The following is a 19927-nucleotide window of genomic DNA, read 5'->3' on the forward strand; positions in this document are numbered from 1 at the left end:
GATGTCCCGGACGCCGATGTCCCGGACGCCGATGTCCAGGACGCCGATGTCCCGGACGCCGATGTCCCGGACGCCGACGTTCCGGAAGTCGACGTTCCGGACGTCGACGTTCTGGACGCCGATGTCCCGGACGCCGATGTCCCGGACGCCGATGTCCCGGACGCCGATGTCCCGGACGCCGACGTTCCGAATGTCGACGTTCCGGACGTCGACGTTCTGGATGACGACGACGTTCCGGACGACGACGTTCTGATGAATCTGGACGACAACGTTACAGATGTGGGCGTTTGCTACCCGAGGGTAAAACAAGATGTATTGGTAAGTAAGAGAAAAAATAAAATCTTACATGTATTAAAAGATGTTTTCACTCATTTCCAGGGCTGGCAACCTTCGCTAGGGGACATCGAAGAAGAAGAGGCAGAAATGTTTTACGAAGATGACGATTATCTGGAGGACAAAAAGGATTCCGAAATCGACGCTCCAAAGGAAAAACAATCAAAGAAGGGTGACGCCGCCTGCCATGGATCGGTGTTTGGCAGGATTACTTATTTTATTTTTTGTAGTTAGATGTAGTTAGATTTATTATTGTATTGATCAATTGTTTGATAATGTAATCATTTTGTAATGTAACCATGTAAATGTAAACAATGTAAATGTAAATGTAAATGAGTTGATGTGTTTAAAAATATTCAAATTAAATAAACATTTAAATCGCTGCACAGAAGATGTTTTTGTTACCCGTAAACAATTTCATTGTAATAAAGGAACAACAAAATAATTTTGAGTTTGGTTTAGTTTATAACTTTTATTTCTTTTCCTCGACTTTTTTGTTTGACTGCAGGTCTACACAGCCCTGCAACAATCCTTCGACCGGAAGTTTCATTCTTTCCGGAAGTTCGATTCTTTCCGATTTCTTTTAGAATATTGTTTCAAAATGTTCATGGCCTAAATCAGAGAAAACATGAATTCATGATTTAAATATATTCAACTGATCGGAACATTAAATGAACATCGCTAGAGTAGCGTCTTGTTCAATATCCGAATAGATTCTTGAATGATAATTTGTGTGGTTTTCTTTACTCTCATTTACTCTTTTACCCGATGGAGAAACATTTATGCTTTTTTTCACCAATTCTGTCAAATTCATGAAATGCCGTCCATCGTGTTTGGGTATACTTTGCCCAAATTCATTCAAATGTTTTCACTGCTGCTTCGGGACTCGATGCCTATTGTATTGTTGTTGACAGTTTTTAGTATTTTCCCAAAGAGGTCTTCGTAAATTCTGTTCTAGGTGAATATTTACTTACCGGCAACAATTCACCAACAAGCCGAGTCAAAGGCAACAAATTCAATACCCACAGGACAAGAAAAAAAGAACAAATTTGGGTAAGTAGGATAAAACATAAAACCTTACACGTAGTAAATATACACATCAGATAAGTGTGCACTAAGATCTAAAATTTTAAATCTCAACCAACTGAGATCTAAAAAGAAATTGCTAAAATTTTAAATAAAACCGATTGCTTCTAGTAGACTATGGAATGCAATTTACTACCTTCGAAACAGCCTATAAATCAATCGCAGTATACACATTTCATTATTTGAGCATTTGTAACGATTGAGTACGGATGCTCAAAACTAACACAATGGGTATGATCGATTTCTTTTGTTGTTTTAGGTCCAAAAATGTCCCGGACGCCGATGTCCCAGACGCCGATGTCCCGGACGCCGATGTCCCGGACGCCGATGTCCCGGACGCCGATGTCCCGGACGCCGACGTTCCGAATGTCGACGTTCCGGACGTCGACGTTCTGGACGCCGATGTCCCGGACGCCGATGTCCCGGACGCCGATGTCCCGGACGCCGATGTCCCGGACGCCGATGTCCCGGACGCCGATGTCCCGGACGCCGATGTCCCGGACGCCGATGTCCCGGACGCCGATGTCCCGGACGCCGATGTCCCGGACGCCGATGTCCCGGACGCCGATCTCCCGGACGCCGATGTCCCGGACGCCGACGTTCCGAATGTCGACGTTCCGGACGTCGACGTTCTGGATGACGACGACGTTCCGGACGACGACTTTTAGAATATTGTTTCAAAATGTTCATGGCCTAAATCAGAGAAAACATGAATTCATGATTTAAATATATTCAACTGATCGGAACATTAAATGAACATCGCTAGAGTAGCGTCTTGTTCAATATCCGAATAGATTCTTGAATGATAATTTGTGTGGTTTTCTTTACTCTCATTTACTCTTTTACCCGATGGAGAAACATTTATGCTTTTTTTCACCAATTCTGTCAAATTCATGAAATGCCGTCCATCGTGTTTGGGTATACTTTGCCCAAATTCATTCAAATGTTTTCACTGCTGCTTCGGGACTCGATGCCTATTGTATTGTTGTTGACAGTTTTTAGTATTTTCCCAACGAGGTCTTCGTAAATTCTGTTCTAGGTGAATATTTACTTACCGGCAACAATTCACCAACAAGCCGAGTCAAAGGCAACAAATTCAATACCCACAGGACAAGAAAAAAAGAACAAATTTGGGTAAGTAGGATAAAACATAAAACCTTACACGTAGTAAATATACACATCAGATAAGTGTGCACTAAGATCTAAAATTTTAAATCTCAACCAACTGAGATCTAAAAAGAAATTGCTAAAATTTTAAATAAAACCGATTGCTTCTAGTAGACTATGGAATGCAATTTACTACCTTCGAAACAGCCTATAAATCAATCGCAGTATACACATTTCATTATTTGAGCATTTGTAACGATTGAGTACGGATGCTCAAAACTAACACAATGGGTATGATCGATTTCTTTTGTTGTTTTAGGTCCAAAAAGGAGCCGGAAGAGGAAGAATTCGTTTTGTGGAGCTCAATAGAAGTAAATGAAGAATTCGATTCAGTTGATGCAATGCGGGATGAGGATGTCCCGGACGCCGATGTCCCGAACGAAGATGTCCCGAACGAAGATGTCCCGAACGAAGATGTTCCGAACGAAGATGTCCCGAACGAAGATGTCCCGGACGCCGATGTCCCAGACGCCGATGTCCCGGACGCCGATGTCCCGGACGCCGATGTCCCGGACGCCGATGTCCCGGACGCCGACGTTCCGAATGTCGACGTTCCGGACGTCGACGTTCTGGACGCCGATGTCCCGGACGCCGATGTCCCGGACGCCGATGTCCCGGACGCCGATGTCCCGGACGCCGATGTCCCGGACGCCGATGTCCCGGACGCCGATGTCCCGGACGCCGATGTCCCGGACGCCGATGTCCCGGACGCCGATGTCCCGGACGCCGATCTCCCGGACGCCGATGTCCCGGACGCCGATGTCCCGGACGCCGATGTCCCGGACGCCGATGTCCCGGACGCCGATGTCCCGGACGCCGATCTCCCGGACGCCGATGTCCCGGACGCCGACGTTCCGAATGTCGACGTTCCGGACGTCGACGTTCTGGATGACGACGACGTTCCGGACGACGACGTTCTGATGAATCTGGACGACAACGTTACAGATGTGGGCGTTTGCTACCCGAGGGTAAAAAAAGATGTATTGGTAAGTAAGAGAAAAAATAAAATCTTACATGTATTAAAAGATGTTTTCACTCATTTCCAGGGCTGGCAACCTTCGCTAGGGGACATCGAAGAAGAAGAGGCAGAAATGTTTTACGAAGATGACGATTATCTGGAGGACAAAAAGGATTCCGAAATCGACGCTCCAAAGGAAAAACAATCAAAGAAGGGTGACGCCGCCTGCCATGGATCGGTGTTTGGCAGGATTACTTATTTTATATTTTTGTAGTTAGATGTAGTTAGATTTATTATTGTATTGATCAATTGTTTGATAAAAATGTAATCATTTTGTAATGTAACCATGTAAATGTAAACAATGTAAATGTAAACAATGTAAATGTAAATGTAAATGAGTTGATGTGTTTAAAAATATTCAAATTAAATAAACATTTAAATCGCTGCACAGAAGATGTTTTTGTTACCCGTAAACAATTTCATTGTAATAAAGGAACAGCAAAATAATTTTGAGTTTGGTTTAGTTTATAACTTTTATTTCTTTTCCTCGACTTTTTTGTTTGACTGTAGGTCTACACAGCGCTGTAACAATCCTTCGACCGGAAGTTTCATTCTTTCCGGAAGTTCGATTCTTTCCGATTTCTTTTAGAATATTGTTTCAAAATGTTCATGGCCGAAATCAGAGAAAACATGAATTCATGATTTAAATATATTCAACTGATCGGAACATTAAATGAACATCGCTAGAGTAGCGTCTTGTTCAATATCCGAATAGATTCTTGAATGATAATTTGTGTGGTTTTCTTTACTCTCATTTACTCTTTTACCCGATGGAGAAACATTTATGCTTTTTTTCACCAATTCTGTCAAATTCATGAAATGCCGTCCATCGTGTTTGGGTATACTTTGCCCAAATTCATTCAAATGTTTTCACTGCTGCTTCGGGACTCGATGCCTATTGTATTGTTGTTGACAGTTTTTAGTATTTTCCCAAAGAGGTCTTCGTAAATTCTGTTCTAGGTGAATATTTACTTACCGGCAACAATTCACCAACAAGCCGAGTCAAAGGCAACAAATTCAATAGCCACAGGACAAGAAAAAAAAAGAACAAATTTGGGTAAGTAGGATAAAACATAAAACCTTACACGTAGTAAATATACACATCAGATAAGTGTGCACTAAGATCTAAAATTTTAAATCTCAACCAACTGAGATCTAAAAAGAAATTGCTAAAATTTTAAATAAAACCGATTGCTTCTAGTAGACTATGGAATGCAATTTACTACCTTCGAAACAGCCTATAAATCAATCGCAGTATACACATTTCATTATTTGAGCATTTGTAACGATTGAGTACGGATGCTCAAAACTAACACAATGGGTATGATCGATTTCTTTTGTTGTTTTAGGTCCAAAAAGGAGCCGGAAGAGGAAGAATTCGTTTTGTGGAGCTCAATAGAAGTAAATGAAGAATTCGATTCAGTTGACGAAATGCGGGATGAGGATGTCCCGGACGCCGATGTCCCGAACGAAGATGTCCCGAACGAAGATGTCCCGAACGAAGATGTTCCGAACGAAGATGTCCCGAACGAAGATGTCCCGGACGAAGATGTCCCGGACGCCGATGTCCAGGACGCCGATGTCCCGGACGCCGATGTCCCGGAAGTCGACGTTCCGGACGTCGACGTTCTGGACGCCGATGTCCCGGACGCCGATGTCCCGAACGCCGATGTCCCGGACACCGATGTCCCGGACGCCGACGTTCCGAATGTCGACGTTCCGGACGTCGACGTTCTGGATGACGACGACGTTCCGGACGACGACGTTCTGATGAATCTGGACGACAACGTTACAGATGTGGGCGTTTGCTACCCGAGGGTAAAAAAAGATGTATTGGTAAGTAAGAGAAAAAATAAAATCTTACATGTATTAAAAGATGTTTTCACTCATTTCCAGGGCTGGCAACCTTCGCTAGGGGACATCGAAGAAGAAGAGGCAGAAATGTTTTACGAAGATGACGATTATCTGGAGGACAAAAAGGATTCCGAAATCGACGCTCCAAAGGAAAAACAATCAAAGAAGGGTGACGCCGCCTGCCATGGATCGGTGTTTGGCAGGATTACTTATTTTATTTTTTTGTAGTTAGATGTAGTTAGATTTATTATTGTATTGATCAATTGTTTGATAAAAATGTAATCATTTTGTAATGTAACCATGTAAATGTAAACAATGTAAATGTAAATGTAAATGAGTTGATGTGTTTAAAAATATTCAAATTAAATAAACATTTAAATCGCTGCACAGAAGATGTTTTTGTTACCTGTAAACAATTTAATTGTAATAAGGGAACAGCAAAATAATTTTGAGTTTGGTTTAGTTTATAACTTTTATTTCTTTTCCTCGACTTTTTTGTTTGACTGCAGGTCTACACAGCGCTGCAACAATCCTTCGACCGGAAGTTTCATTCTTTCCGGAAGTTCGATTCTTTCCGATTTCTTTTAGAATATTGTTTCAAAATGTTCATGGCCGAAATCAGAGAAAACATGAATTCATGATTTAAATATATTCAACTGATCGGAACATTAAATGAACATCGCTAGAGTAGCGTCTTGTTCAATATCCGAATAGATTCTTGAATGATAATTTGTGTGGTTTTCTCTACTCTCATTTACTCTTTTACCCGATGGAGAAACATTTATGCTTTTTTTCACCAATTCTGTCAAATTCATGAAATGCCGTCCATCGTGTTTGGGTATACTTTGCCCAAATTCATTCAAATGTTTTCACTGCTGCTTCGGGACTCGATGCCTATTGTATTGTTGTTGACAGTTTTTAGTATTTTCCCAACGAGGTCTTCGTAAATTCTGTTCTAGGTGAATATTTACTTACCGGCAACAATTCACCAACAAGCCGAGTCAAAGGCAACAAATTCAATACCCACAGGACAAGAAAAAAAGAACAAATTTGGGTAAGTAGGATAAAACATAAAACCTTACACGTAGTAAATATACACATCAGATAAGTGTGCACTAAGATCTAAAATTTTAAATCTCAACCAACTGAGATCTAAAAAGAAATTGCTAAAATTTTAAATAAAACCGATTGCATCTAGTAGACTATGGAATGCAATTTACTACCTTCGAAACAGCCTATAAATCAATCGCAGTATACACATTTCATTATTTGAGCATTTGTAACGATTGAGTACGGATGCTCAAAACTAACACAATGGGTATGATCGATTTCTTTTGTTGTTTTAGGTCCAAAAAGGAGCCGGAAGAGGAAGAATTCGTTTTGTGGAGCTCAATAGAAGTAAATGAAGAATTCGATTCAGTTGACGAAATGCGGGATGAGGATGTCCCGGACGCCGATGTCCCGAACGAAGATGTCCCGAACGAAGATGTCCCGAACGAAGATGTCCCGAACGAAGATGTTCCGAACGAAGATGTCCCGAACGAAGATGTCCCGGACGAAGATGTCCCGGACGCCGATGTCCAGGACGCCGATGTCCCGGACGCCGATGTCCCGGAAGTCGACGTTCCGGACGTCGACGTTCTGGACGCCGATGTCCCGGACGCCGATGTCCCGGACGCCGATGTCCCGGACGCCGATGTCCCGGACGCCGATGTCCCGGACGCCGATGTCCCGGACGCCGATCTCCCGGACGCCGATCTCCCGGACGCCGATGTCCCGGACGCCGATGTCCCGGACGCCGATGTCCCGGACGCCGATCTCCCGGACGCCGATCTCCCGGACGCCGATCTCCCGGACGCCGATGTCCCGGACGCCGATGTCCCGGACGCCGATGTCCCGGACGCCGATCTCCCGGACGCCGATGTCCCGGACGCCGACGTTCCGAATGTCGACGTTCCGGACGTCGACGTTCTGGATGACGACGACGTTCCGGACGACGACGTTCTGATGAATCTGGACGACAACGTTACAGATGTGGGCGTTTGCTACCCGAGGGTAAAAAAAGATGTATTGGTAAGTAAGAGAAAAAATAAAATCTTACATGTATTAAAAGATGTTTTCACTCATTTCCAGGGCTGGCAACCTTCGCTAGGGGACATCGAAGAAGAAGAGGCAGAAATGTTTTACGAAGATGACGATTATCTGGAGGACAAAAAGGATTCCGAAATCGACGCTCCAAAGGAAAAACAATCAAAGAAGGGTGACGCCGCCTGCCATGGATCGGTGTTTGGCAGGATTACTTATTTTATTTTTTTGTAGTTAGATGTAGTTAGATTTATTATTGTATTGATCAATTGTTTGATAATGTAATCATTTTGTAATGTAACCATGTAAATGTAAACAATGTAAATGTAAATGAGTTGATGTGTTTAAAAATATTCAAATTAAATAAACATTTAAATCGCTGCACAGAAGATGTTTTTGTTACCCGTAAACAATTTCATTGTAATAAAGGAACAGCAAAATAATTTTGAGTTTGGTTTAGTTTATAACTTTTATTTCTTTTCCTCGACTTTTTTGTTTGACTGCAGGTCTACACAGCGCTGCAACAATCCTTCGACCGGAAGTTTCATTCTTTCCGGAAGTTCGATTCTTTCCGATTTCTTTTAGAATATTGTTTCAAAATGTTCATGGCCTAAATCAGAGAAAACATGAATTCATGATTTAAATATATTCAACTGATCGGAACATTAAATGAACATCGCTAGAGTAGCGTCTTGTTCAATATCCGAATAGATTCTTGAATGATAATTTGTGTGGTTTTCTTTACTCTCATTTACTCTTTTACCCGATGGAGAAACATTTATGCTTTTTTTCACCAATTCTGTCAAATTCATGAAATGCCGTCCATCGTGTTTGGGTATACTTTGCCCAAATTCATTCAAATGTTTTCACTGCTGCTTCGGGACTCGATGCCTATTGTATTGTTGTTGACAGTTTTTAGTATTTTCCCAACGAGGTCTTCGTAAATTCTGTTCTAGGTGAATATTTACTTACCGGCAACAATTCACCAACAAGCCGAGTCGAAGGCAACAAATTAAATAGCCACAGGACAAGAAAAAAAGAACAAATTTGGGTAAGTAGGATAAAACATAAAACCTTACACGTAGTAAATATACACACTGGTTTCGCATCTAGTAACATAATTCAATCGACTAACAGTCTACAGTGTACATATTAAAGGATTAAAGTTTGTTGTAGGTCAAAGCTCAACACCTCCACTATTCTCATACGCCCTTTCGGCTGCCAATCGGGGTTCCGATGGTTTCCATTCCGGCGACGGTTGCAGTAGCTTCAGTATTTTCTGTTGGAAAAATAGAAGTATGAAGACCGGGTCTGAGAAAACAGCGCCACTAACCTGTCGCGATATTTTATCGGGACTACTTTGGAGTCGCACGATTGCTACGAAAATTACGATCCCGAACGGAGCCAGTGCAATAATCCATCCGATGGCGTCCGCCCAGTCCGGATAGATGTATCGACCGTACGTGACCGGCGAGTACTGCACCCAGTTGAAACACAGGATAAACTGTGGAATAAAAATTGATCAGAAAATAAATTTCAAAACAACAAAAACAAAATACAAAGTAAATTACTTCTTCTTCTGTTGGTTCTGCTTTTTTTTCCTTGACTGGTATTCGCTTACTTTCAAGTTTTGTTCATGTACAGGAATTGTTAAAATAAAATACACTCACTGTACAGGAATTGTTAAAATAAAATAACCATTTGAATGCTAGCTTTTGAAAATCAGGCACTCATCTGGGATCGTTGTGATTCGTTGAGTAAATATTTTTTTTATACAAGTTCCAAATGCTCTCGTCAAAGAATTCTTCATCAATTTGTAAGACCAAAAACCATTGAAAGTTTGCAAACTAAATGGCTATAAATTAGCTGATATCGTAATTGTTTGGCTGCTTATGTTCTTATAGTTCAAGAATATACAACGCTAGCTTAAACTTACCAACAGTGTTGCCGGGGTAATGTACTTCCAAATCGTTATCCAAAAGCGTCGGAATAGAACCGACCGTTTTCCCATCATTTGCTCGATGTTGCAGATGAACCGTTCTGCGCCGTAGACCCAACCGATCAGCATGCACTCCGCGATAGCGATCAACAGGACAGACCAGTTGGCGGCGTACTTATCGAACAGTTGAAACCAGTACATTCCACTCTGAATAAAATGGAACTTGTAGTACGCCGTACTTATCATTTGATGCTCTTAAATATTAGCCAACCACTTACTTTGGTCACAAATATCAATCCCCCAAGGTAGCCGACTATGCTGACACAGGATACGACTACTAGCTTTCTCTGGCGCAGCGTAGGGAAAGTATCCAGCACGCCCGTAACGACCGTTTCCATCAAGGTGAACTGCGAATCCAGACCAAGTGTAAGCAGCATGAAGAAAAATAGCACCGACCATAGCCGCGGCATCTCCAATTTCCCAACGAGTTCGGGAAATACCACGAACGCTAGACCGGCACCCTGGTCGATAACACTCGACACACTTGTGTCCAGTTCGTGGGCCAGGAAACCAATGATGGCGAAGATAACGAATCCGGCGAAGAAGGACGTGAGAATGTTGCAGATGGCTACCAGCAGTGCGTCCCGGTAGCAGTTGTTATCGAAACGATTATACGATGCCAACGTCAGCAGACCGCCCCAAGCTGGGCTAAGGGCGAAGAAAATCTGAACCGCTGCGTCACCCCAGATCTGAGCTGTACGCAGTTTGTCCCAGTCTGGCCGCAGGTAGTACATGATACCATCGTACGCACCGGGTAACGTGAGGCCACGTACAAACAGCATCGTCAGGACCACGTACGGGAAGAGGGCAGTAAAGTAGACGACCTTACCGGAACTCTTGACACCCCGCGATAGACAGAGGAACACGATAATCCATGCAACTAGCAGGCACACGGCTAGGCGTTGGTTGATGCCGCCGGTGACTTCGATGCCGGAAGAAAGTTGGAGGAAGTAGTTTCTAAAACGGAGAACACAGCACGCTAAGTAACCATAGATAGTTGAAACGGCATTGTTCGAATGTCTCTCAACCGATTTTTGTTTCAAAAAAGGACATTTCTTAAAATCTCATCTTCTTCTTCTTCTTGGCGTAACGACCTTGTTGGTCATGCCTGCCCCGTTAAGGGCTTACGAGACTTGTTTCCCTGTTGTACGTGGATAGTCAGTCCTCTCGTACAGGGGAGGGTCCGGTCTCGGTTGGGATTCAAACCCACGCCGTCGAGGTGGTGAGCCTCGGCGCTCATGGGCCGATTTTCTAACCGGTGCTACCGCTCGGCTGTCGCGGACCCCCATGCAGTCATGCCCCCATTAAAATCTCATGCAGTCTCCGAAGTAATATTCTGTTAAATATACACCAGTCATTATTATACTTTGTCTCGTCTAATCTTTAGCCTAGGACGACTTTTTTTGGAGAAAGTAGGATTTTGTCGCTTTGTACAAACGTGATGTTAAATAGCAAATTTACTTACAATTGACTATAAAGCACATATCCGGTAGAAACATCTATGCTTACCTGAAAAACTCCTCTGCCGGCGGTTTGCGTGGAGTTCTGAGTGTTGTGTTGAGCATACGAACCTGTTCGAACGTAACACACTTTGCCATATAGTACGCTCGGTTAGTTGCAATGCACTCATCCTCCTCCTCATAGGAGAAACAGTTCGGTGAGGCCCATTCCTGCTGACAACCACGCCATGGCAATGGGTCTTCGAACGACACGGCCATATAGAAGACCGTCCAGGCGATTATCACGTTGTAGTACAGCATCACCATGCCGGCGATCAGTATCATCCCGTACCCGAGCCCCTCCGATAGCGGAGCAAGTCGTTTGAAGATTACCGCCGGACCTAACCCCGCATACTGCGCCAACGAGAGCTCCATGAACATCAGCGGAAGACCGGCAATGATCAGCATCACAACGAACGGTATGAGAAACGCACCTGCGTAAAAATGGGACAACCTTTTAGAATCCTGCTGAAACTCTTGGTCGTTTCCACAAGGACCAGGTTCATCATCTGACCTCCTCCATTGCTGTAGCACAGGTAGGGAAAACGCCAGACATTCCCGAGCCCCACCGAATATCCCAACAGCGATAGCAAGAAGTCGTAACGCCCGGTCCAGGAGCCTCGTTTGGCGTGCACTTCATCGTTCATCTGGTGTTCACTGTAGGAATCGCAATCGTTCGGATAGGCTAACTGTCTTCGACGTTCTACTCGCTTCAGCCACACATCGACGGTAAGCTTCGTGGTGCAGTCCTTGGAAAAGATAACAGAGATGTAGACAGATCACCTAATGGCACTAATTTCTTATATCTCCCATATCAGCAGACAGCCATCAAACGGGGGCTGCATTATAGCTGCCATTAAAAGATATTTGGATACAGCCCCTTACTTCACCATCCGTCCCATCGGCCATGCCGTTATTCATTGCACTTTAAACTAGACGAGAACTTGTGCACTAAGCGAATGGCTACTAGGCAACAAATAAAATAACTGCTACTTACAAGTCAGTCCCCTTGCGGCAACAAAGATGGAAGAGGCTGTACTGTTCGCAGAGGCATGAGAATTTTTACAAATTATCTTCCAGTGAAGGCCACAGGCGGTGACAATTGCCATCTTGTACCAGCTATGACGCTGTGCAAAAACTCTTTCCATTTTGGCGCAATTTGATATATCGTTACAATGCACAATTCTTTCCCATACAAAAAGGCTGCAGAAATGGTTCAATGTTAGGGGTGTCTGCAGTTTGCCATTTTCGATTAAGCAAGTCACCTGCGTGCTACGATCATAGTCCATTATCTTGAAGAAAAAAAGGTTTAATACTTTTGTGCCTTCAATAGTGTACCTTCGAAGAATCACTTGAACAGGTAAATTTGGTATATATTTATTTATTTTCAGATATTTCAGACCAATTTATTTCTATCAAAATCATTTTCAAAGATATCCAACGAAGGAAGAGGATCAAATGTACGTACTGTGGTTTTTGAAAGTTTTTTTTTTTTATTTTCTTTTATTTTATTTAGAGATAATGAACTGAGATGGAACACTTTGTGCTTTCTTCGGGCTAAAAATCTATAAAAATTATTCGGGATTGTTATTTTTTCCTGTCTCAATCATTTTTCTGTTTCAATTTATTTTCTCAAAATATCTCAAAATTCTCAATATTTAAAAACTTGAACAAAGAAACATTTTTTATTAATCGGGTTATTCAAAGTTATTTAGCTTAAAAAGAGCATTAATTTGTGTATATCGTAAAAAACTTGTCGTATGCACTGAGAAGTTGTTAACATTTTGGCTATTCAACTGGTATTTCAAATTGTGATAATCGAGTTCCATTAACCTTGGTCATAAGAAAAATATTTTGGTCTTTCGGGCAACGCTGCTGTCAGTTTGGTGCACGATTACTGGAACTACAGGTTGGATCGCCACCGCTTATCATGTCTCTTTACCTTGATGGTACTGAGTACAAAAATGAACCAATTTTGAGGTTAGCCGGTTCAACACCGGTTGAAATAGATACACAAATAGGAGTTTTACTTAAAGTTCCAATGAAATAGATTTTCTGATACAAGCAGCATGTTTATGGTTCTGCATAAGTTGGTAGCAGTTGATTAGTATAACTGTGTTTTACAACCTGGTTTAACTGTTTTTTGTTACAGAATGGAATTCAAACGTTCATTACGAATGCTTGTTTTAGTTATCATAAATTCCAAGATGGCGTTATGTTTACCTTTCAAATCGCTCCTCATGAACCAACCTTTGGAGTAACCTTGACTAATCCTAAAAATATAGCGCGAGGATTAATTTCGCCTGTGCTTTCCATGATGTTTCGTCCGGCAGGATACGATGATTCGGAGGAAGATGAATTTGACGAATATGGTTACATCTCGGATTTTAAACCAAAGGTTAGTATTTGAAAAATACACGTTACTTTGAAAAACATTAACCCCTATACGGGACTTTCAGAAAATCAACTGGATGACCGAGATACAACAAACGACTACTGAAGATTACGATGCTTTGCTGTACGATGCCATCATGGATGATAACCTAGACGAAACGAAACGCGTCTTACAGCTAGCCGGGGATCTACGTGCCGGTGCGTGTCTTCGTCAGGGCTGGCCAGCTTTATTTTATGCATGTTACGAGACAAAATTTGCTATCGTGCAGTACCTCTTGGCGGCAGGAATCGACGTCCAGCGTTCCTATAACCTACAAACAGCGCTAATGGTAGCGTGCAGCTCCCCGAAACCCACCGAACAAGTGTATTCAATCGTGCGTCTGTTACTGGAAAATGGTGCCATCGTTGGCGTTTTGGATCGGTATGGATGGTCACCGTTGATGTTCGCCTGCAAGGAAGGTCATTTGGAAGTGGTAAAAGAAATTATAGGAGAATCTTCTCTTCTTTCGGTGGACAATGAAGGAAATACGGTGAGTGTTACTTGAAGCAGTTCGAGCACGTCGATGAAACAATACATTATTTGTATCTGTTTTCCCAGGCACTTTTTCATGCAGTAAAAAACAATCGCTTGGAAATCGTTAAAGTTCTTCTTCGGGCTGGCGCACCGACAAACATCGTCAACCGGGAAGGTTTTACCCCGAGACAATGTGCCGTAACGGCAAATTACATGGACATAGCGGATCTGCTGCCAGCAGAGGAGGATTGTTACGAACTACCCGCAAAGTACATGACCTATAAAAATTATCGGGATTTCATTCACGGCGAGACGGAGCAGGACCACCCCGAATATTCCCCAGAGATAGGAATTATGCTGTTTGGCATGCACAGTGAAAATAATATCCGTTTTGTTGCTCAGGCAAATATGAATCTGTTCGAGCTGCTCACCGTCACGGACGAACGTTTGCAAGAGATAGGCATAAAGTACCCTATAGAGCGTAAGAGAATTCTTCTTGGTCTCTACGACTTTCATCGCCAACCATGGTCAAAAAATAGCCTGTGGACTTCGTCGAATTCGGACGCTCTCGAGTAAGTTGGGGAATATGCTTCAGAAAGCCTAAAATAATATCTCAATTATACTTTACCTTTCCAGTTGTTACGATGTGCAAGAATCTCTAGGAAATATGTTGAGGCAGCTGACAGTAATCCATGGATCAGTGTTGTACACCAAAAGTCTCACATCTGGATACGATCCGGAAGTGTTCGCAAAAGTGTTGCAAAAATCTAAACTGCTGGGCAAGTTGGAGGAATTACGAACGTCGATAGGATTGTTGCAAAACCAACTGACTGAGATTCACAAACTGTCCTCTCCCAAACCGGTACTGCATATTACGAAGCAGGACACAAAACATAGTATTTCGTACAAAGCCCTTAGTATTGGTGCCTGTGTATTCGTTGGCTCGATAGCAATATGCATAAGACTACGGTATAAGTTACAAAGCTGATGAATTATGTGAAGCATTATAGTTCCTTGTATTTGTTAAGTTACGCCATATGTTGAAGGCAGAATATTTGGAAAAATGAGATAGACGAAAAGAATTTGTGTTATACTTTATTTCAAAAATCCATAAATTTTACGCTTGCCAAGCCCCTGGGTATTTCTTGTCTCGTCGTCTTTCAAAGCACTTATCAGCGCTTTGTCAAGCGAGGAACCGGCACTAATTGCCAGATCGAAGCACTTTTTCAGCGTATCCATGTGAATTGAGCCTTCTCCGGACGTCCGCACTGTAGAGACGCATCGCTTTCCATCCGGACGGTTGGTGACGCCTACCACTACACTGACTGCACTGCATTCTTCTTCCTCAGCGGACGGATCCACAACGCACTGGTCGCCAATCTTGCAAACCGTTACCAAAAGTGGCGCAGTAGAAACATCAAGCCGCTCACAATCGTACGGATCGTCGGTAAGTATCAAATCCATCGAGCCACCGTCCAACATGGCCGTCGACACTCGAGGGATCCTCGTGTTGTACAGGGCACCCTTTACCGCTAGCGATACGGCATCGAAAAGATTGCCACCGCATTCCAGTACCAGTACGTCCACGTACAACTTCCAGCACTGATGCTTGGCCATAATACAGAGACTAGAAAGATCGAACGCTTTCTGGGACTCGTAGGCTTTAGCGAGGGTGTTGGCAATTTCCGTTGCCAGCTGTTCTCCGCCTCGTCCTTCGAACTGGGGTGTTGCGTTCGCCGAGCAGTCTATGAAGAAGTCAATTTTTCCTTCGTTCGGACGATCTGGATGCGGTGTGTCAATTTCGGCTTTCACGCCAACCAAAATGTCTGTGTTGGCCAGTCGCAAACGAGCCGAGCCGGACGCATGAACAACAATGTCCGTTTCTAGCTCCATGGGGCGATAGTCTCGATTCGTTCTTGCATCGTTTCTGTAATTTTTCTGTTTTCGAAAGGAGTATGTCTTCAGCAGGATGTCGTGCGTGATTTTCTACTCTCGTATGAACGTTACCTGTACGCCATGGAGAATGTAAGTTTTTTCGGCCTCACTAAGAAGAATATTTGCCATTTTGAGCACAAGAACTAGACTTTCCTAAGAAATAAAACAATGCGGTCGATTAAATAAACACCGGCAGGATTTGTTTACCAATGTTTCTACTGTCAAATATAGTGTTGGTAGAATCGGGATTCGGAAGATTCGAAGATTCGATCCCTAGACGGATTCTAAAGATTCGAATCCCATTTGACAGATTCTAAAGATTCGAATCCCATCTGACGGATTCTAAACCGGCCTGCTACACTAAAACTAAAACCGTATAAGTTTACGTCAAAATCATTGCGGTTCGTGTAGCCGCGTTTTGCGGTACCAATGCTGTCGCCAGTCAATGCAAGTGCAAAGTATCTGACAGTCTATGCATGCATCAGTCTCTGCTGTTTTTGTTTTTGTTATCAGTTAACTCAAAAAGCTTCCTTCGAAGCAAACAAGATCTCATCTTCAGTTCACACAAAAAGTAAAATATGCATCCATCACATTATCGCCTTATGCAGTTGCACCGGGTGCCACATTGCCGAAAGATAACTCTTTTACAGCTTTTATTATCATTTTGTTTAATTTCTACTTCACACTATAATTATTAACATAAAATGACCCACCACTAGAGGCAATAACAAAAAACATCGAAAAACTGAAATTATCGAAGCTCCGAGAAACATCGCCCACGTGGTAAATTTTATTAACCGTTGAAGTCAATTGTCCATGGGACAATTCCAATGTTGTAGTAGTACATCTAACGGTTAAAAAACATTCACCTGAAAAATAGAAGGATAGCTGACATCCACACTTTTGTAATGTAAATCAAAGTAACCTTTACATCACCAAGATGATTTACATCGAACACAGCATACACCGAAAGTAATTATTGTAGTTTTGCCTATTGAATTGGTACACAATACGCAGTAATTAGAGTTTAACTTGATTTTCTTTTCTGGTACTGGGAAACAACTATGTACTAAAAGAATGTGTGAAGTAGTAGTTTATTGCACTTAGTGATTGGGGAAGTATCGGAAAACCAGTGAAACGCAGCATTAACTAAGTCATCTAGTACCGTTTTTTTTGTTTCACACAGTTTGTTATGTCAAGCAGCGGTAGTGACGAAAGCATTGCTTTTTCGACCTTTGAAGATGCATTGTCCGACTGGTCTCCGTTGCAAAATATACCAATCGAATCCCCCAAGTGGAGCCGAAGTATTTTGGATCTGTTTGAAGACTGCAGTGGAGCCGATAGCAACTCGTGCGTTCAAATTGGCGAACCGCAAGACCCTGAGCAGAATAATTCAATACCGAACAACGATGGTATTGCAATTTCCACAACCGCACTAGAGGCACTGTATGAGCGATACGTTTTATCTGACACTCCTGATGCTAATGAAGAATCTTGTTCGAGCAGCCTTAGTGACTCCAGTACGTTTTGTCTTGAAGAAGCAATGGTGGAACCAAGCATGCCAGCTGAGGCAGTTGGTGATGAGCTACCAAATCTTTGCGTCCTTGAAAAAGCTACGTGTATTGAAGATTTGAAAGCTTGTTCATCAACTGTATCGAATTGTGATCATAAGGAAAAGGACAATAAATGCATTGACAACGACTCAAGTTTTAAAAAGGGTGAGAAGGATTGCTTGGAATCTACGCCGTTTGTGGAGAATGTAAGTGAAACTCAACATTCCTCCAAAAGCAATACACAAACATCTGATAAGTGGAACGTAGAACAGTATACTCCCAGCCAATTGAGCGATAGCTTGATGGATTCCGGTTTCGATGATATCGAGGATATGTTGGATGCTTCGCAGGCGAGTGAGGTGCCAGAACGGCACCGACAGCTACAAGATAGGATAGTCGATCTTTTGCACCAAATCGAACAAACAATTAGCGAAGGTGTTCCACTATCTGTACGAAAGAAACCAACCTGGCAGAGCTGCTCGATGGAGAGCGGAATGTGAGTATTCATTATTCTAGATCGTTCTAGATCGAAGGCCTTCACTTGGCAGCTAGAAGCTAATGATTTTCGCTTTCAGTTTACAGTCGAACAGTCTTTCGCAAGGGGATAAAATTATCAAACCTATCGACTGTCGGCGGTTACAGCTTATGGTGCGCCTGCTAGCTTCCATCTATCAGCTCCTTGCGACCAGGACTAGCTGCACAAAACGCGAACTCTACTACCTCCACCTGGACCTTGCCCAGTCTCCGTGCTACACCTACGCGGCGCTCGATGATGTTTGCGCCTTGCTGGACGCAGACGCATGGGAATTGAATGTGTTCAACACCTCCAAGGGATTGGTTTCTGGTCCGCTGCTGATCAAACTGGCCTGTGGACGGACGGTCGATTGCAACGCTCGCTGGGGAACATCGGTCCCGCTTGATGTGGGCAGCGTCGTGGAGCTGCAGCTATCCGCCGCACTTGTGCTTGTCGTGGAGAAAGATACCGTCTTCAAACGACTCCTTGAAGATGGTATAATGGAAAAATTCTGTAACCGATTGCTTCTGATAACGGTATGCAATATAAGGATATTTAGTAAAAGTAATATCGATCGTAACAATTTACTATTCTATAGGGCAAAGGATATCCGGATATTTCGACGCGACTACTCTTGAAGAAAATATCCATTTGCACCAATGTGCCCATTTGCGGCCTAATGGATGCCGATCCACACGGCATTGAAATATTTTGCGTGTACAAATTTGGTTCACTGGTCAGTTTGTTCCTCCTCTCTCTTAAAACTCGTGCACCTAAAAAACTTAATTTTGCTTCATTCTCAAAAGGCCATGGCGTATCAACAACAGTCCTTAGCCGTCCCGATCATGCGCTGGATTGGGCTGTTCCCCTCCGATATAGAGCTGTTGGGACTTCGAGGTGTGCCGCTGCGTGAAAACGAGCTGAAAAAAATTGAGCACATCGTTAAACGACCCTACACGGAAGGAATCTTCGAACGTGAGCTGTTGTTCCTGCGACAGCTTGCTACCAAGGCAGAGATCGAAAGTTTGTACCATATCGCATCGGACTTTATGACAACGGTCTATTTGCCACAAAAATTTAAGGAGCTACGGTTGAACGTGTAAATTTGCTATAATTGCTCGCGTAATTCGTAATTTAAAACGAACGTAACATTACGAACTAGTTATTGGTTTCAACAATGACGACAATGCCGAGGAGAGTATCGGATATTTTCTACTTTTTGATCTTCTGCGAGACGCTTTGGAGGAACACGAGGAACTGAAGAATGGACAGTTTGTTGTAATCATACAGCGTTAAGCTAGAACATGAAAAGCAAAAGAAAAATGAAGAACATGAATTACAATACAGCTTTTAATTCACCAACTGTCAAATCTAGCAGTATACTTGGATCAAACGATGGAATCCGGATTCGGATATTACTTAATCTCCTCAATTTATTATAATAAGCTACATTAAAAGAAAAATGGAAGCATGCAATCAGCGAAACCATCAATTGTGATATTATCAGATCTCTTTGTCTAGCGTCTAAGAAACAACGCACTTATTGTCTTTAGTTCTCTTTCTACGATTACACACTATCACCAGCCCAAACATCGTATCCGGTGTTTCATGGCGGTTAAGGTGTAACGGGTTTTCTTTATTGTTTTGCTACTTATTATAAAAAAAACTCGATATATAACTGTATTCAACTGGCGCTTCCTTTCACTCAATTGTAGAATATCATTTTACACCTCCGCTCGTTATTAACGGAGTAGAAATTTACGCTGTTACTTGTTTTCATAGAAGCCGAAACCAAAACGTTATAGGAAGAACATTTATTCCTCCTCTACCTACCCGTGTGCCCTTGTGCTACACTCAGCTCTACGCCGTCTATTCATGCCCTCGCTTGCTCGGCCTCTTTACTGACCTTCAATGCCATGCAGCTGGTGGAGTGCACCGTTTGGACCGCATCGTATTCGCTTACTAAACTGTACAAA

The 19927-nt window shown here is 42.8% G+C and overlaps 4 protein-coding genes across 4 annotated transcripts; 2 read left to right on the top strand and 2 right to left on the bottom strand.

Moving 5' to 3' along the window:
* Positions 1–8720: 8720 nt before the first annotated feature.
* On the bottom strand, positions 8721–11950 carry LOC131264075 (sodium- and chloride-dependent glycine transporter 2-like). Its single transcript, XM_058266366.1, has 7 exons — positions 11927–11950; positions 11556–11790; positions 11052–11475; positions 9761–10499; positions 9480–9689; positions 8877–9047; positions 8721–8822 (listed from the first exon to the last, which is right to left on the bottom strand). Exons 1-7 carry the CDS (start codon positions 11948–11950, stop codon positions 8721–8723), a joined length of 1905 nt encoding a protein of 634 aa, XP_058122349.1.
* Positions 11951–13296: 1346 nt separating this feature from the next.
* LOC131261316 (ankyrin repeat, SAM and basic leucine zipper domain-containing protein 1) lies at positions 13297–15031 on the top strand. The gene is made up of 4 exons (XM_058263321.1): positions 13297–13439; positions 13501–13965; positions 14034–14521; positions 14586–15031. Exons 1-4 carry the CDS (start codon positions 13356–13358, stop codon positions 14935–14937), a joined length of 1389 nt encoding a protein of 462 aa, XP_058119304.1. The 5' UTR covers positions 13297–13355; the 3' UTR covers positions 14938–15031.
* On the bottom strand, positions 14980–16096 carry LOC131261317 (exosome complex exonuclease RRP42). The gene is made up of 2 exons (XM_058263322.1): positions 15957–16096; positions 14980–15887 (listed from the first exon to the last, which is right to left on the bottom strand). Exons 1-2 carry the CDS (start codon positions 16011–16013, stop codon positions 15045–15047), a joined length of 900 nt encoding a protein of 299 aa, XP_058119305.1. The 5' UTR covers positions 16014–16096; the 3' UTR covers positions 14980–15044.
* Positions 16097–16961: 865 nt separating this feature from the next.
* LOC131264085 (meiotic recombination protein SPO11) lies at positions 16962–19702 on the top strand. Its single transcript, XM_058266376.1, has 5 exons — positions 16962–16970; positions 17071–17933; positions 18013–18487; positions 18550–18687; positions 18758–19702. Exons 1-5 carry the CDS (start codon positions 16962–16964, stop codon positions 19052–19054), a joined length of 1782 nt encoding a protein of 593 aa, XP_058122359.1. The 3' UTR covers positions 19055–19702.
* Positions 19703–19927: the final 225 nt, after the last annotated feature.

The sequence above is a fragment of the Anopheles coustani genome, chromosome 3 (genome assembly GCF_943734705.1).
Source record: "Anopheles coustani chromosome 3, idAnoCousDA_361_x.2, whole genome shotgun sequence".
In the NCBI taxonomy this organism is placed as follows: Eukaryota; Metazoa; Arthropoda; class Insecta; order Diptera; family Culicidae; genus Anopheles; species Anopheles coustani.

Excerpts from the sequence above, each read along its gene's own strand:
- LOC131264085 (XM_058266376.1), top strand. Across the intron at positions 17,934-18,012 it reads TGCTCGATGGAGAGCGGAAT|TTTACAGTCGAACAGTCTTT; the intron begins GTGAGTATTCAT and ends TTTCGCTTTCAG. Across the intron at positions 18,688-18,757 it reads TGTACAAATTTGGTTCACTG|GCCATGGCGTATCAACAACA; the intron begins GTCAGTTTGTTC and ends CATTCTCAAAAG.
- LOC131264075 (XM_058266366.1), bottom strand. The coding sequence starts at position 11,950 with ATGGCCGATGGGACGGATGGTGAA. Across the intron at positions 9,690-9,760 it reads GATTGATATTTGTGACCAAA|AGTGGAATGTACTGGTTTCA; the intron begins GTAAGTGGTTGG and ends CATTTTATTCAG. Across the intron at positions 9,048-9,479 it reads TTACCCCGGCAACACTGTTG|TTTATCCTGTGTTTCAACTG; the intron begins GTAAGTTTAAGC and ends TTTATTCCACAG.
- LOC131261316 (XM_058263321.1), top strand. The coding sequence starts at position 13,356 with ATGATGTTTCGTCCGGCAGGATACGATGATTCGGAGGAAGATGAATTT. Across the intron at positions 13,440-13,500 it reads TCTCGGATTTTAAACCAAAG|AAAATCAACTGGATGACCGA; the intron begins GTTAGTATTTGA and ends CGGGACTTTCAG. Across the intron at positions 13,966-14,033 it reads TGGACAATGAAGGAAATACG|GCACTTTTTCATGCAGTAAA; the intron begins GTGAGTGTTACT and ends CTGTTTTCCCAG.
- LOC131261317 (XM_058263322.1), bottom strand. The coding sequence starts at position 16,013 with ATGGCAAATATTCTTCTTAGTGAGGCCGAAAAAACTTACATTCTCCAT. Across the intron at positions 15,888-15,956 it reads ACATTCTCCATGGCGTACAG|AAAAATTACAGAAACGATGC; the intron begins GTAACGTTCATA and ends TTTCGAAAACAG.